This window comes from Rhincodon typus, chromosome 19 (assembly GCF_021869965.1).
Source record: "Rhincodon typus isolate 14 chromosome 19, sRhiTyp1.1, whole genome shotgun sequence".
Lineage (NCBI taxonomy): Eukaryota > Metazoa > Chordata > Chondrichthyes > Orectolobiformes > Rhincodontidae > Rhincodon > Rhincodon typus.
In genome coordinates, this window is record NC_063350.1 from 719,570 (window position 1) to 737,012 (window position 17,443).

At 42.8% G+C, this 17,443-nt stretch overlaps 1 protein-coding gene across 1 annotated transcript in view; it reads left to right on the forward strand.

Annotated features, from left to right (window-relative positions):
- Window positions 1-2,437: 2,437 nt before the first annotated feature.
- Window positions 2,438-17,443, forward strand: part of LOC109925452 (tubulin, delta 1) — a 59,221-nt gene continuing 44,215 nt past the window's right edge. Inside the window, exons 1-2 of the mRNA XM_048608496.1 lie at window positions 2,438-2,599; window positions 9,242-9,329. Of these exons, the coding sequence (XP_048464453.1) occupies window positions 2,438-2,599; window positions 9,242-9,329 (250 nt within the window). The remainder of the gene's footprint in view (window positions 2,600-9,241; window positions 9,330-17,443) is intronic.

The window sequence follows — 17,443 nt, forward strand, 5'->3', positions numbered from 1 at the left end:
TAGCCCATCTGACCAGCCCACCTATATCCTCCTGTAATCTAAGTCTATCCTCCTCACTATTTACCGCCTTGCCAATTTTTGTATCTTCGTAAAATTGCTAATCAACCTTACTACATTTGAGTCTATATATAGACACACCACAAACAGCAAGAGCCCCAACACTGGTTCCTGTTAAACTGCAATGGTCACAGAGTTGCAGTCACAAAAACATCCCTGAACCATCACCCTCTGCTTCCTGCCACTCAGCCAGTTCTGGATCCAATGTTTCCTTGGATCCAATGGGTTCTTAACCTGAGCTGTCAGATTTTCATGCTGGACCTTATCAAAAGACTTGCTTAAGTCCAAATAGACTATGTTGAGTGCATTTCCCTCATCTACACACCTGGTCACCTGTTTGAAAAATTCAAAGAACTTGGTCAGACATGACCTCCCCTTAACAAAACCACTCTGTCTGTTCTTAATGAATCCCTGCCTCTCCAAATGCAGATCAATCCTGTCCATCAGAATTGCTTCCAAGCTTCTCCACCACAGAGTTTATACTGACACTCCTGTAATTGCCTGGTTTATCCTTTGCTCCCTTCTTGTTTGGATTGGGGTGGACAAGGTCAAAAATCACACGACACCAGGCTACAGTCCAACAGGTTTATTTGAAAACACGAGCTTTCATAGCATTGCTCCTTTGTCAGGTGTAGTGAGAGAGGATGCACCAAGACACAGAATTTATAAGTAAAAGATCAAATGGTCATACAACTGATGCGAATGTGTTGAATAAACCTATAATGGCTGGCTGACTCCCTCCTGTTAAATCTTCAATCAGTTAGAAAGGGCTCATTGATGCCACACTCGGTCGAATGCAGCCTCGATATCAAGGGCTGTCACTCTCACCTCACCTCTGGAATTCAGTTCTTTTGTCCATGTTTGAACCAAGGCTGTAATGAGGTCAGGAGCTGAGTGGCCCTGGCGGAACCCAAACTAGGCATCACTGAGCAGGTTATTGCTGAGCAGGTGCTGCTTGATAGCACTGTTGCTGACACCTTCCATCACTTTACTGATGATCGAGAGGAGACTGATGGGGCAGTAATTGGCCGGGTTGGATTTGTCCTGCTTTTTATTTCCGGACATACCTGGGCAATATTCGACATTGTAGGGTAGATGCCAGTGTTGTAACTGTACTGGAACAGCTTGGCTAGGGGAGCAGCAGAATGTGGAGCACAGGTCTTCAGTACTATTGCTGGAATGTTGTCAGGGCCATAGACTTTGCAGTATCCAGTGTCTCTAACCATGTCTTGATATCACTGATGTGCTGGGCTCTCCCATCATTGAGGATGGGGATATTTGTGGAGCCTCCTCCTCCAGTGAGTTGTTTAATTGTCCACCACCATTTATGACTGGATGTGGCAGGACTGCAGAGCTTAGATCTGATCTGTTAGTTGTGGGATCAGTTAGCTCTCTATCACTTGCTGCTTTTGTTGTTTGGCGTGCAAGTAGACCTGTTTGGTGGCTTCACCAGGTCAACACCTCACCTTTAGGTCTGCCTGGTGCTGCTCCTGGCATACCCTCCTGCACTCTCCATTGAACCAGGGTTGATCCCCTGGCTTGTTGGTAATGGTTGAGTGGGGGATATGCCGGGCCATGAGATTTCTGGGTTACTCATCCAGCAACAATAACTCCTCAGCTCATACATTAGAGCCTGGGAGCAGTTACTGAAAAGTGGATTGTCTGGCAACAAACTCTATGAAGAACAGATTGTTGTGAGCCTGGTATCAAGGAGGTGCTAAAGCCCCAAATATTACATCACTGTAGTTTTTCCTTCCCCTCCTCCTCTAACAAAAAAAAAATGGGCGAGAGAGTTGTGTTATTGAAAATTTGTTGGTAGCAAAAAGTATAGATAACCTCAGGTAAAGTCCTTATAACTTTCATCTTTAGTCTAAGAGCAATTGAGATGGTAGTTAGAGCAGTGGCATGCTCCTCCTTCAGGATGTGGGAGCTCAGGGAGACTTCCACTGTCCCTGATGACTACCCCTGTGGGAAGTGCACCCAGCTGCAGACATTGGGACACCGTGTTAGGGACCTGGAGCTGGATGCATTCAGGATCATCTGAGATGCTGAGGGCATCATAGATAAGAGTTTGAATGAGGTGGTCACGCCTAAGGTGCAGGCAAAGAGTAGCTGGGTGACCACCAGGAAAGGCAAAGGGAGTAGGCAGAGAGAGCAGGAATCCCCTGTGGCCATTCCCCTCGAAAATAAGTATACTGTTTTGGATGCTGTTGTGGGGGCTGACCATTCAGGGGAAAGCAGCAGTAGCCAGGTCGGTGACACTATGACCGGCTCAGGGTTACAGTGGGAAAGGGTAAAGGTAAACAGGACCTTAGTGATGGGACACTCAATAGTGAGGGGGACAGACAGGAGACTGTGTGGCTGCAGACGGGAATCCCGGATGTCTCGGAACGGCTTCAGAACGTTCTCAAAGCGGGAGAGTGAGCAGCCAGAAGTCAGTGTGCACATTGGCACAAATGACATGGGTAGAAATAGTGATGAGGTTGTGCAGAGTGATTATAGAAAGCAAGGAAAAATGTTAAAAACCAGGACCTTAAAGATGGTAATCTCAGGATTACTTCCAGTGCAACGTGCTAGTGAGGATAAGAACAGGAGGATCTGGCAGATGAATGCATAGCTAAAGAATTGGTGCAGGGAGCAGGGATTCTGGATCATTGGGATCTTTTCTGGAGCAGAGGTGACCTGTTCAAGAGGGGCGGGTTGCACCTGAACTGGAGGGGGATCCAATATCCTGGTGGGCAGATTTGCGCATGCTGCAAGGGAGAGTTTAAACTGGATTGGCAGGGGATGGGATCCTCCACAGCAGGGAAGCAAGTGTGAGGCTGGAAGGCAAGACAGTAATCAGAAATAAAAAGTTGAAGAGACAGGTCAGGCTGGAACAGGACAGGGAGCGAGGAATGCCTGCTGGATTAAATTGCATTTACTTCAATGCAAGATGGCTGACAGGTAAGGCCGATGATCTCAGGGCATGGATAGGTACATGGGGCTGCAATATTATAGCCATTGCAGAAACCTGGCTAAGGGAGGGACAGGACTGGCAGCTTAATGTGCCAGGGTACAGGTACTTTAGGCCAGACAGAGGTAGAAGAAAGAGGGAACGGGGAGTTGCATTTTTGATTAAGGGGAGTATCACAGCAGTAGTCCGAGATGAAATAACTGAGGGATCATCCAGTGAAGTTTTGTGGGTGGAGTTAAGAAATAAGAAGGAGATAGTGACATTATTGAGGTTGTACTATAGGCCGCCAAATAGTCAACGGGAATTAGAGGAACAGATATACAGGGAGACTGGGGAGACTTGCAGGAGCAATAGGGTTGTCATAGTGGGGGATTTTAATTTTCCTAACATAGACTGGGACTGCCATAGTGTTAAGGGCTTAGATGGGGTGGAATTTGTTGAATGTGGTCAGGAAAGTTTCCTCAAGCAGTATATAGCGGGTCCTACTTGGTAAGGGGCAAAACTTGACCTACTATTGGGAAATAGGGCAGGACAGGTGACTGAGGTGACAGTTGGGGAGCACTTTGGGACCAGTGACCATAGTTCTATTAATTTTAAAATAGTTATGGAGAAGGACAAAACTGGTCCACAGTTTCAAGTTCTAAATTGGGGCTAGGCGAATTTTGATGGAACTAGACAGGAGTTTGCAGGGGTTGATTTGGGTAGTTTGCAGGCAAAGGGACCTCTGGCAAGTGGGAGGCCTTTAAAAGTGTGATCGCTAGAGTTCAAGGTCTGTATGTTCCCGTGAGGGTGAAGGGAAATGTTGACAGGAGTAAGGAACCCTGGATGACGAGAGATATTGAGGCTTTGACCAGAAAAATGGAGGAGGCATGGTTCAGGTACAGGTAGCTGGGATCAAGGGAATAGCTGGAGGTATATAGAGGATACAGGAGTTTACTGAAGAAGGAAATCAAGAGGGTGAAAAGGGGGCACAGGATAGCTTTGGCTGAGAAGATTAGGGTGAATCCAAAGAGATTGTTTAAGTATATTAAAGGAAAAATAATAAGTAGAGAGAGAATAGGATCCCTCAAGGACCAAAGTGGACATCTATGTGTGGAACCATAGGAGATGGGCAAGGTCCTCAATCAATATTTCTCCTCTGTGTTTGCCATGGAGAAACACACTTTTTTTATTCATTAATGGGATGAGGATGTTGTTGGCCAGGCAGCATTTATTGTCCATCCCTAATTGCCCAGAGGGCAGTTCAAAGTCAACTCCATTGTTGTGGGTATAGAGTCACATATAGGCCAGACCAGGTAAGGATGGCAGTTTCTTTCCCTAAAGGACATTAGTGAACCAGCTGGGTTTTTCCTAACAATCAACAATGGATTCATGGGCATCATTACATTCTTAATTCCAGATATTTTACTGAATTCAAATTCCACCATCTGCCGTGGCGGGATTCGAGCCTGGATTCCCAGAACATTATCTGGATCTCTGGATTAACAGTCCAGAAATAATACTACTAGGCCATTGCCTCCCCATTGGCTTGGAGGCTTGGGAACTTGGGGAAGTTTATGGCGATATCCTGGGGACAGTCCATATCACAGTAGAGAAGGTGTTGGAAGTATTACAATGTATGAAGGTGGATAAATCTCCTGGTCCTGATCAGATACATCCATGAACCCTGCAAGAATCTGGAGAGGAAATTGTGGAGGCCCTGGGTGACATATTTGCATCATCATTAGCCATGGGTGAGGTCCCGGAAAACTGGAGGGCAGCAAATGTTGTGCCCTTATTCAAGAAGGGATGCAAAGAAAAGCCTGGGAACTACAGACCAGTAAGCCTAACATCTGCGGTAGGTAAGTTACTTGAGAAGATTCTGAGGGATAAACATGTGTTTGGAAAGACAGGGTTTGATTAGGAGTAGTCAGCATGGCTTCGTGTGTGGAAGTCATGCCTCACAAATTTGTTAGAGCTCTTTGATGAAGTGACCAGGAAGGTTGATGAGGGCAGGGCGGTAGACATAGTCTATATGGATTTCAGTAAGGCCTTTGATAAGGTTCCACATGGTAGGCTGCTCTGGCAGGTTAGATCGCATGGAATCCAGGGAGAGCTGGAAAATTGGATACACAATTGGCTTGATGGTAGGAAACAGAGGGCCATAGTGGAAGGATGCTTGATGGACTGGAGGCCTGTGACTAATGGTGTGTCTCAGGTGTCGGTGCTAGGCCCATTGCTGTTTGTTACCTATATCAATGATTTGGATGAGGCATGGTTAGTAAGGTTGCGGATGACACTAAAATAGGCGGTATCGTGGACAGTGAGGAAGGTTATCGGAAATTTCTGCAGGATCTTGATCAGCTGGGGAAGTGGGCTGAGAAATAGCAAATGGAGTTTAATATACATAAGTGTGAGGTGTTGCATTTTGGAAAGGTAGGCATCTCATGGTGAATAATAAGGCCCTAAGGAGTATCATGGAACAGAAGGACCTTGGAATTCAGGTACACAGTTCTCTGAAAGTGGAGTCACAGGGAGACAGGGAAGTGAAGAAGGCTTTTGGCACACTGGCCTTCATCAGTCAGGACATTGGGTATAGAAGTTGGGAAATTATGTTGCAGTTGTACAGGACATTGGTGAGGTCACACTTGAAGTATTGTATTCAGTTTTTGTCACCTTGCTATAGGAAGGATGTCATTAAACTGGAAAGAGTGCAGAAGAAATTTACAAGGACGTTGCCTGGAGTAAAGGGATTGAGTTACTGGGAGACACTGGACAAGCTAGGACATTTTTCTTTAGAGTGTAGGAGACTGAGTGGGGGTGGGGGTGGGTGGAATCTTACAGAAGTGTATAAGATGATGGGAGGTCTGGATAGGGTGAATACACTCAGTCTTTTTCCCAGGGTTGGGGAATCTAGGACTAGAGGGCATCAGTTTAAGGGAAGAGGGGAAAGAATAAATGGGAACCTGAGGGGCAACTTTTTTACACAGAGGGTGGTACACATATGGATTGAGCTGCCAGTGGAAGTGGTTGAGGCAGGTACATTAACAACATTTAAAAGGCATTTGGACAAATACATGGAAAGGAAAGGTTTAGAAGGATATGAGCCAAGTGCAGGGAAATGGGGTTAATGTGGATAGACATTTTGGACAGTATGGACCAGTTTGGGCCAAAGAGCCTGTCTCCGTGCTGTAGGACTCTATGACTCTATGACTCAATGACTATGCCTGGCCTCCCTCCACCATACCTATGGTATGTTTTTCCTTAAGAACGCCTCAAAGTTGATGCTTTATTGGAGAAGTTCGGAATGCATGAAGAATCCAAGGAATCTCTGTTGGTCTTTATCTTCTGGGAGATTTGTGTCATTTGTGTCATATCTTTGACCTGGCTTGTGTTGGGCTGGCCAATAACATTAAACCAACTTCCTCTCACTGACAATGTGAGCCCTTTTCTGCGAGTGAAGATTCTGAGCATGCTCAGTCCCATCTTATTGCTGTTAATGCACACCATCTGGCACTTTCTCTGTAATTCTGTCCATACACTGCTTGAACCGATCCTGAACTGACCAATTGACTAAATAGTCATTGCTAGAAGTCACATGGCCATCTGACCTTATGAGATTTCATTGTGGATTCCTTCCCTTATGCTGATCTAGCACACAGCAAAGATTCACGAGATGCCACATGTAATCACCCAGCTTGCTTGCTGTTTCTGACCTTGTTACCATGCTGCTACTGTTTACTGAGCCTAGTGTTTGATGCTGTTATCCGGCTAAAATCACTTTGTATCTTTTGGTATCATGAATCAATGCTGTAACCTTTGTTTTTTCCAACAAGTCCTTCTGGAACACTTTGGTGAGTGTTGGAGCAAACCCCAACTCCATTATTTGCTCTAAAAGTTCAGTCTCTGAAAAATCATGCTCATTGACTTTGTTCCGATAATTATTGATAAATTGATTTATTGATCCCTTTGGCTGTTGCCTGTAGGCCATCAATTCTAAGTGACAAATTTTAAAATTGACTCTTACAAACAGGTGACCATCTAATGCTTTCCATACCTCTGTGGGATCTTTCTGGCCCTTATTTAATAAGACCAATGTATTGAGTCTGTATTACCTCCCGTTACTAAGTGTTACCTGATTTTTTTGCAGCTTGTTTAACTGATTCAGCATTACTTGCTTTATGAAGCAAACTCTGTTGAAAAAGTTTGAATTTTGATAAGGCATCCATGACCTTTTGCTTCACATGGGGATTTTGTATCCATTCTCCTGCTGCTCTTTTGTCATTTTGAGGCACTCTTAACACGTAATAATGCATCCGTTGTAAGTTTTAGGTTACAATTTAAACATTTTACATTTTGATCTATTTACTCACTTGAAGTTTTAACCATTCAGGTAACAGGAGACTGGCATGTGAGGCATTTCAGGAACCTTTCTTAAATAATAAAATCAGTTTTTATTATTATTACTAATTTGTGGGGTGAGGGTGTCGCTGGCTGGCCCAGCATTTATTGTCCATTCCTAATTGCCCAGAGGGCAGATAAGGGTTAACCACATTGCTGTGGGTCTGGAGTCACATGTAGGGCTGACCTGGCGAGGATGGCAGATTTCCTTTACTGAAGGATATTAGTGAACCACTGTGTTTTTTTTCAGTCAACAGTGATTGCACAGTTACTGTTAGACTAGCTTTTTATTCTAGACTTTTATTGGAATTAAATTTCATCACCTACCTTGGTGGAATTTAAGGTCATAGTCCCTGAACATCAGCTGGGGGTTGCAGACAATTGATACATTGACATTACCATGATGTGTGATACTTAACAAAGCAGGCCCATGATTGTCCAGGTTTACTGTGGTCCTCGCTGCCTGGTTCAGATTAAGGCACATGTTGACACTCAGCCTCTGGTCTCGCTCCACCAACTTCTGAGCAGGCAGGTGGCCTCAGAAAACACCAGCTTCGACACAGAGCATGCTTTGTTCACGGGGAGCTGCTGCTTTCGAACCCTCTCCCACAGAGTGATTAATGCTGTCACTAACGTTAATTGCTGTGGTGAGCGAGGCTAATTTTAAACTGGTTTTAAGGACGCTAGATCAATCTCTAATTGGGCTTTTAAGAGGAGTAGTCATTGACATTTTGTATTTATTCATGGGATGTAGGCATCATTGGCTTGGTTGGCATTTATTGTCCATCCCAAATGGCCCCAAGGCACTTTATAATAAAAAATAACTTACAATTAAATTTAAAACTAATGCAGGAAAGCAGACGATGCTTAAAACCAATACAGTATAAACAATCTGAGTGCATAATGGACAAGATATACTTATTCAGTTAAAAGTCCAAAGGATTACACAGGCACAGACCACACACCTAATGAACTTAACTTTAATGTGTACAATATACTTAGCAAAATAAGATTGCTTCTCTTTCTCTGAAACACTACAGATTAGAACTAACCCAACACAGTGCACAGCTGTCATTTTTATTGCCAGACAATAAGCCATTTTTAACTCTCCCCTGATAACAACAACTTCAGACACTTGATAAAAATGAAAGCTCATTCCTGTTTGACAGGCTTCCACTCTGTCCTGTAACGATAAGTACAGCAGGTGCCCTTTCGTTCAAACATGATTCTATGCTGCTCCCAATGCGCTTGAATTGAGGTTTGTTGTAATATTGTTCAACACATGACTGACTCCCGAAACTCCTAAAATTGTAAATAGCAACTAGATAGATCCAGACAGCTGCTTGCCTGCCTTTCCCCAACTGAGTGCACTCATAGTTTGTGATTTGAGGCTTGTTCTCTTCTGTTTCCTGTACTTTGGGATCTTCTGGATTGCTGTTACATAGTCCTGAAGAAGTGTCATACCAGATTTGAAACATTAACTCTTGTTTCTCTCTGCATAAATGCTGCCAGACCAGCTGAGTTTCTCCAGCATTCTCTGTGTTTGTGGCTGTTATATATCATATGTTCCTTCTTCCCTTGATCTTCAAATTTATATGTCTGATTTTGCTTTTCTGCTTTTTTAGTTTTCAGTGAACAATCGCTGCTCCTTGCTGTGTGGTATGTCCTTGTTGTTTCTGGATGTAACACAAACAAGGTATACATGGATTCCATTTGGGAATCTGTGGGTTTATTTCAAACTAAACTAATATAGACAGTACAGAATAAGCTCTCGACACAAATTTTGCGAAGCTTGCTCCAATGCTCCTGGTCATATGATGATATCTTGGTAACTTGGGTTATCTGCAGGTTGAGCTTCTTGATGTATATCAGACGAAAAGTGATAACACTCATCAACGTCTGGTAACTTTCTTTGAGGATAACATCTTGCAGAAAGGTGAGCTCAGTCATGACAGTCAACCTCAGGAAGTGTCACTATCTCTGGGCAACATGACAGCTCTACATCAGCTCCAACACATCCTGGTGAGGCTGACACAAGGTGTCAAGCTCAGGCTGAGCATACCCATGCCAGCATGGAAATCTCCCAGCATTCACTGTCCAATCAGATGTGAAGGATTACTACACTACCACACTCTCGCTCCAGAACCACTGGAACCATTTCACCTTCTATCGAACCTGCCGAGAATCTGGAATTCTCCTCAGTCACGTGTGGTAGGTGTCAGCCCCATTGCAAATGAGCAAACTGGCCCAGGAAGCAATTTCTTAGCAAATGTAACTTTCTGCCAGATAAAGACCACCAACAAAAACAGAAGTTGCTGGAAAAGCTCAGCAGGTCTGGCAGCATCTGTGAAAGAAAAAACAGAGTTAACGTTTCGGGTCTGGTGACCCTTCCTCAGAATTGACCACCAACAGATGGCTAAAGTTTGTAAGATAGCTGCTAGGTTGGACAGAGATGATAATAGTTTAGATGATGTTGACGGGATGGGGAACTCTGGAATTGGACTCACTCCATGTTCAGACCCATCCATCACTGACTTAAACCCATACTCTGAGCTCCAGGCCACTGAGGGGACCACTAATGGTGAGCATGCATTCTGCCACAGCTGTGTCCCAGCCAATAATCCATCACAATCCTCAGACTGTTCCAGGGGGAGGTGAAGGATGGTGGATAGCCTTCTCTAGCTGTGAGCCAGCTGGGTTTTATTGAGAATTCAGTCATTTCTTGGTGTCAATTAATGTGAGGGGCTTTTAATGGCTTTTTTTATTCATTCACTAAAAATAAATCCCAACAACAGCTGTGATGGGATTTGTACACGTGGTGACAGAGCATCATTTTCCCACAAAGTGTGGACCAGCCAGCATCTCCAGGAAGCCCCTGTTTCCTTGTCAAAGATCAGCCCTGACCATTCAGGATACTCCTGAGTGATGCTGATATCCACCCTCTGGAATGTGCTCGTATACAGTCCACACAGAATTCATTGTGATTCAGAAAAGCCATGGCATGGACGAACATCACTGAAGCAGTCAGAAAGAGATTGAGCAAATCCAGCACAAATATATCACAGGCAATAGAGAAACACACTTGCTGAAGCCATGGAAAGACATGCAGGGCAGTCACTAATATCACACCACTAACAACTTGTCCAATGGCAAAAAAATGCCAATAAACCAAAAGTGACAAAAATCAAAGTAGAATGGCAGGAAGCCAAATTTCATTGGGAAACACAGGACCAAGGAACAGGGGTAGGCCACTCAGCCCTGCTCTGCCATTCAATAAGATCATGCTGATCTGATATTAACCTCAACTCTAAATTGCTCAGTACCTTGAGTGTAGGAGTTGGGTGGTCATGTTGCAGCTGTACAGGACATTGGTTAGGCCACTTTTTGAACACTGAATTCAATTCTGGTCTCCCTGCTATAGGAAGGATGTTGGGAAATTTGACAGGAGTCAGAAAGGATTTACATGGATGTTGCAAGGGTTGGAGGGTTTGAGCTATAAGGAGAGGCCAGATAGGCTGGGGTTATTTTCACTGGAATGTGAGAGGCTGAGGGGTGACCTTATAGAAGTTTATGACATAATGAGGGGCATGGACAGGGTGAATAACCAAGGTCTTTTTCCCAGGGTAGGGCAGTCCAAAACTAGAGGGCATAGGTTTACAGTGAGAGCGGAAAGATTTAAAAGGGACCAGCTTCTATTTTATACAATAATCTTTGATATGGCACTTTATCAAATGCTTCTTGGAATCTAAATACGGTACATCCACTGGTTCTCATTTATCTACAGTACAAATTACTTCTTTAAAACTCTTCAATGGTTTTATTTTTGTAAGAAAATAGGGATGTTTGGGATGTGTACTGATATGCCTCCTGGCTTGCTGTACTCATGTGAATTCCACCGTGAGGCACTGACTCAGAGCTAAAACTAAAACAGAAATTGCTGGAGAAACTCAGCGGGTCTGGCAGCATCTGTGGGAAGAAAGCAGAGTTAACATTTTGAGTCCCGTGACTCTTCATCAGAATTGACTAGGAGCTGCTTCCTTGCAGTTAGTTTCAATAAAGTCACAGTACAGACTAGGTTGCTGGCATAAGAATGGAAAACTGGGATAAACTTCCAGCAATCTCTACTCCATAGAGAAACCCTGAGCCAAAGCCCACTGTCTCACTGGAGGGAGCTTACTCAGGGAACACTGTTTTGAATATTAATGGAAGCTGATATCTGGATTGCAAAATAACATCTAAAAGCCAAACCTGTGATACCACTTTCCTTGAAGAGTTTTACTCAGGTCAGTTTAGCCTTCCTGGAATATAGAAGCTGCCATTGTTTGAAAGGTCAGAGCTGACTTTGCTGAAGCTCTTGACCTCAATTGGAAATGTGGACCTGAGGAATGTCCTTGCACTCATTCAGTTCTGTTCAGTTCTGAATGACTGGATTGATATTTCTGTGCTTGAGTGGAAAGGTCTAAGACAATCATTCTCAGACCCTTGGAGTTGCTATTTATTACTCATGTGACTCAGCCAATGCTGTCTACCTTATATACTGCAGGCAAGGATGCTCTGAGGCATGGTATATTGGCAAAACCGTGTTGACGCTACGACAACGGATGAATGGACACCGCTCAACAATCACCAGACTGGGATGTTCCCTCCCAGTGGGGGAGCACTTCAGGGGTCAAGGACATTCAGCCTCGGATCTTTGGGTAAACATCCTCCAAGGTGGACTTCAGGAAACACAACAATGCAGAGTCACCGAGCAGAGGCTGATAGCCAGGTTCAGTACGCATGAAGACGGCCTCAACCAGGATCTTGGGTTCATGTCGCACTACAGGTTACAGCACTACTGCTCTGTATCTGTAAAATCTACCTTATTGTCCTGTTTTGACACCATCACCTTGATAAATTGTTATGATCTCTCTACCTTAACTAGTTCGTACAATTTTCGATTACTTATTACACTCTCTCACACAAACACACACAGACCCTCTCTCTCACACACACTTTCACACACACACATACTCACATACATACTCTCTCACACACATATACTCTCGCACTCACACTTCTCTCTCAATCTCACACACAAACACACGCACACATACACACGCACGCACACACATACACACATACACACAAACACACACATATATACACACACACACACTCTCTAACACACACAAACACACACACTCTCTCACACACAAACTGATAGATATAAGGGAGACGTCAGAGGTAGGTTCCTTACTCAGAGAGTGGTCGGGGCATGGAATGCATTGCCGGAGAGGGTAGTGGAGTCGGCCTCATCAGGGACATTTAAGCAGCTATTAGATAGGCATATGGATGATAGTATAAGGTAGGATTGGAGGTTAGATAGACCTTAGGTTTTGGGTAAAAGTTCGGCACAACATCATGGGCCAAGGAGCCTGTACTATGCTGTACTGTTCTATGTTCTATGTTTCTAACACACACACACACATACATACACATATAAACCTATGGGGTGAATTATTTCATCCACGATGTTTGTTTATTTGCAGATACATTCTATTTTGTTCAAGAAACACACAATTTGTAGTCACAGTCAGTCAGTGTGGCATTTTATAAATTCCTGCTTTCAGAATAAAACCAGCCTGATTCCAGGTTAAAACTCTAGACTCAGATTCCGAACAAGGCCTCATACCTACAATTTAGTGTCTGACCTGAGATGTCACCTTTTGTGTATTCCTATCGCTCTGCATGTTTGAAGTTTGGAAAGTTAAAGTTGGAAAACAGACTCTGATGAAACCTTTAATTATCTCAGGGCAGTGACTTGAAATAGATTCCGGAAATTGCATCTTAATCAATCAAAACTTGGGTCTCCTTTCTAACAGAGTTCTCTGTACCCTGTTTCTGCAGTTTCTAGAATGCAGGAATGCGTGAATGATTAAAGATTCAACAGGACGCTGTCAGCCAGTCATTTGAGGTTTGTTCACTCACACTCACACCAGTTTTATGATCCTGTGATCTCTCTGCCCTTTATCTCTCTGCCTATAAACTCTGTGTCTGTGTGCTCTCCTCTCACTGCACCTAAGGGGCTGCGCACTGAAAGCTTGTGTTTTCAAATAAACCTGTTGGACTATAACCTGGTGTCGTGTGATTTCTGACCTTGTCCATCCCAGTCCAACACCAGCACCTCCACATCATTTGCTATTTTTTAACATTGCTTCATCTGTCAGTTAGTCTCGGGACACATTCCAATGGAATATCTCGAGGTGTCTGTACAATACAAGCACTTCATCAGCCAGGATTGTTTTATTCTGAGCTCTCTCACTGTTTGACAGTTGCAGCTGTTTATCTATCTATATCTCATTATTATTAGGCTGACTGGCAGCTAAAATCTAGCAAGGTTGGAAATGACTTTGGTGCTATTTAGGGTTAGTTACAAGATCTGATCTGCTGCATGAGTTTCAGTTCACAGAATTTTTTTACCATGTATTCATGAACAAACTGAGCTCTCCTCTTTCCATTCTGCTGTGAAATGCAGGTGAAAGGCCAAAGTTCATAGTGTGAGACAAAGGGTTGTAATAAAATGGCAATAAGGCAACAACCTCTTGTGTTTCCAAAATCTCCTTACTTTAAAAGTTCTAGTCTCATTATTTCAAAATATTTTGTATCAAAACCAGATGCATCTTTTGCCTTTTGGGGTCATTATTAAGTCCTGATTGTCAGATATATTTGGACAGAGTCATTTCTTTCTCTTTGAGGCTAAGTTTTCAACTTTAAAAGAATTTTTCTCAGTAGCAAGTTAAGATTTGAAAGGTGTGGGAGGAATAGCCTGAAGACTCTGTGTTTTGAGGTGCTGCAGTAAAGATGTGTAGCGACATCTGATGACATTTGTACTGGCATCAGTGGGAAAAGAGAGAAAATCGAAAAGGGGAAGCTTAAAAATGAAAGTAAAGAAAGCTGTCAGGGTCTTTAGTTCCACAAGGGGCCACATTCTGGGATTCAGTCCCTCTAAAGCTGTCAGTAACACGAAGCAGAGCTAACCAAGGTGATTAGTGAAAGGAGTCAGTCTCAAAGTACAGATGAGAGCACAGAGATTATTCTATCAGTCACTGATAGGGAGCTGGAACTCTCCCTTAAAACATCAGAATATCCCGTTAGGAGCAGGAGAAGTTGGCCAATTAGCTTCTTGTGTCTGCTCCACCATTCAATAAGATCGTGGCTGATCTGACTGTGGCATCAAATTCACTTTCCTGCTGGTCTCCTATCACCCTTACCTCACTTATTGGTCATAAATCTGTCTAAATCGACCTTGAATCCAGTCTCCCCTGCTCTCTGAGGGACAGAATTCCATAGGGCAATAGGCCTATGAGAGATGAAATTCCTCCTCATTTCCCTAAATGGGAGATCCTCCATTTTTAAACAAGTTCAAGATTCTCTGAAAAGAAACCCCCTTGGGGATCCTCCTCAGAATCTTATATTCCAATAAGATCCCACCCCCCACCACCGATTCTTTTAAACTCCAGTGGGCTCAGATCCAATCTTCTCAATTTCTCCTCATAAAACAAACCCTTGCATTTCAGAATTCAGCCAAGACTCCAAACTGCCTCCAATTTTTATTCTGCCTGACCTTAAGGGGGGGAGACTAAATTGTACACCGTACCCCCGACCCAGCTTCACCAGAGACAAATGTGTCATGAAAGAACACCCCCCCTCTCTGTATACTCCATCTTCCTGACAACAAAAGCCAACATTCCATTTCTCCTCAATACTTGCTGTACCCTGTAAGCTGATATTTTGTGATTCACGTACAAGAACACTCTTTTCTGCTATATTTTACAGTCTCCCTCCATTTAGGTAATATTCTGCTTTTCTATTCTTCCTACCAAAGTGGACAACCTCATATTTTCCCACATTATACTCTATTTGCCATTGTTTTGTCCATTCACTTAAACTATCTACATTTCCCTGAAGCTGCTCCATATCCTTCCCACAACTTGCTCTGCTCCCTATCTTTATATTGTCAGCACATTTGGTTACAATGCACTTGGCCCCCTCATGCAAGTCATCAATGTGCACAGTAATTACTGGAAGCTCCAGCACTGATTCCTGCACCACACTAACTATAGCTTGTCAACCTGAGAATGACCCACTTATCCCATTTCTTTGTTTCCTGACAATTAACCAATCCTCTATCCGCATGAATCCATCAGCCCCAACACCATGAGCTCTTATCTTTTAAGATAAATATATTAAAAACTTTTACATGACATTTTATCAAACAGCTACTGGAAATCCAAATGTACTGTATCTACTGGTTTCCCTTTATTCACCCTGTTACAGAGAATCTAACCATCATCCTTTGACATTCCATGGCTTTACCATCACTGAAACCCCTGCTATCAATATCCTGAACCGTAAAGTTTTATTTTCTATAACAATCTTTGATGTTGCACATTGTCAAATCCAAGTTCATCACATCTACTGGTCTCCCTCAAATTATATTACTTATCACTTCCACAAAAACAATAAATTAGTCAAACATGATCTCTCTTTCTCAGAACCATACAGACTCTGTGTGATTACAGGGAGATTTGCTAAGTGCCCTGCTATCACCTCCTTAACAATAGATTCTAGCATTTTCCCAATGACAGACATTAGCCTAACTAAGCTGTAGGTTCTGCTTTCAACCTCCCTCCTTTCAGGAATACAGGAGTTGTATTTGTCATTTTTTTCAATCTGATGGAACCTTTCCAGAACCTAGGGAATTTTGGAAAACTAAAACCAACGCCTCTACTATTTACCAGCCAATTCCTTTAAGACCTGAATATGAAGTCAGCCAGGACAAAGGCATTTGTCCAATTTTAATTCTAGCAGCATTCTCTTTCCCTGGTGATTGGAATTGGTTTAAGATCCCTAATCCTGTCACATTTTAATCTACAAGTAGTTCTGGGAGGTTAATAAAGACAGACACAAAATATCTGCTCAATTCATCTACCATTTCTTTATTTTCCATTTTCACTTCCCCAGACTCACACTCCTGAGAACCAACATTCAGTTTAGTTACCCTTCTCCTTTTTAAATACTTGTGGAAACTCATCGGAAAGATGTTTTAACATTTCTTGCTAGCTTTCTTTCGTTTTCCAGTTTCTCTCTCTTCTTATTTAGTCATTCTTTGCTGGTTTTTACATTTTGTCCAATCTTCTAACCTGCCACTCATCTTTGCAGAATGATATTTTTTTTCTTTAAATGTTATGCTACCATTAATTTCCAAAATTAGCCATGGCTAGTGCACCCTTCCCTTAGGATCTTTCTATCTCACTGAAATATACCTTTTCTGAACATACTGAAACATCTCCTTAAATGTCTGTCACTCCATCTTTACTGATGTATTCATTAACCTAATTTCCCAGTTCACTTTGCCTCACTGATTTCATATTTTGTAATTGCCTTCATTTAAGTTTAAAACACTCGTTCTGGATCCATTTTTCTCCCTCTCACACTGAATCTGAAATTCAATTGTTTACTAGGAGGTTATTTTAATTCATCCTGTCTCATTGTACATTGGGAGAGACATTGGCATAGTAATAATGTCACATAGCTAATAATCCAGAGAACTAAGCTAATGATTTGATGATAAAGATTCAAATCCCACCACAGCAGCTGGTGGAATTTAAATTTAGTTGATACCTCTGGAATTGAAAGATAGTCTCAGTGATGGTGACTATGGACTGATCATCAATTATTAAAGAAGAAATCATCTGGTTCATTAATGTCCTTTAGGGAGGGAAATCTGCCATTCTAACCCAGTCTGCCCTACATGTGACTCCAGACTCACAGCAATGTGGTTGACTCTCAACTGCTCTCTGAAATGGTTGTGCAGCCACTCAGTTCAAGGGCAATTCAGGATGGGCATCAAATGCTGACCTTGTAGGTAACACTCACAGCTGATGAAAGAATAAATATAAAACAGATCTGGAATAGCCTGCTCTCTGCTGTAAGAAATTGAAAACATACAATAAATTCATCTTCAAGGTCATCCTGATGCATCCAATCTCTATGGAGATTAAAAAC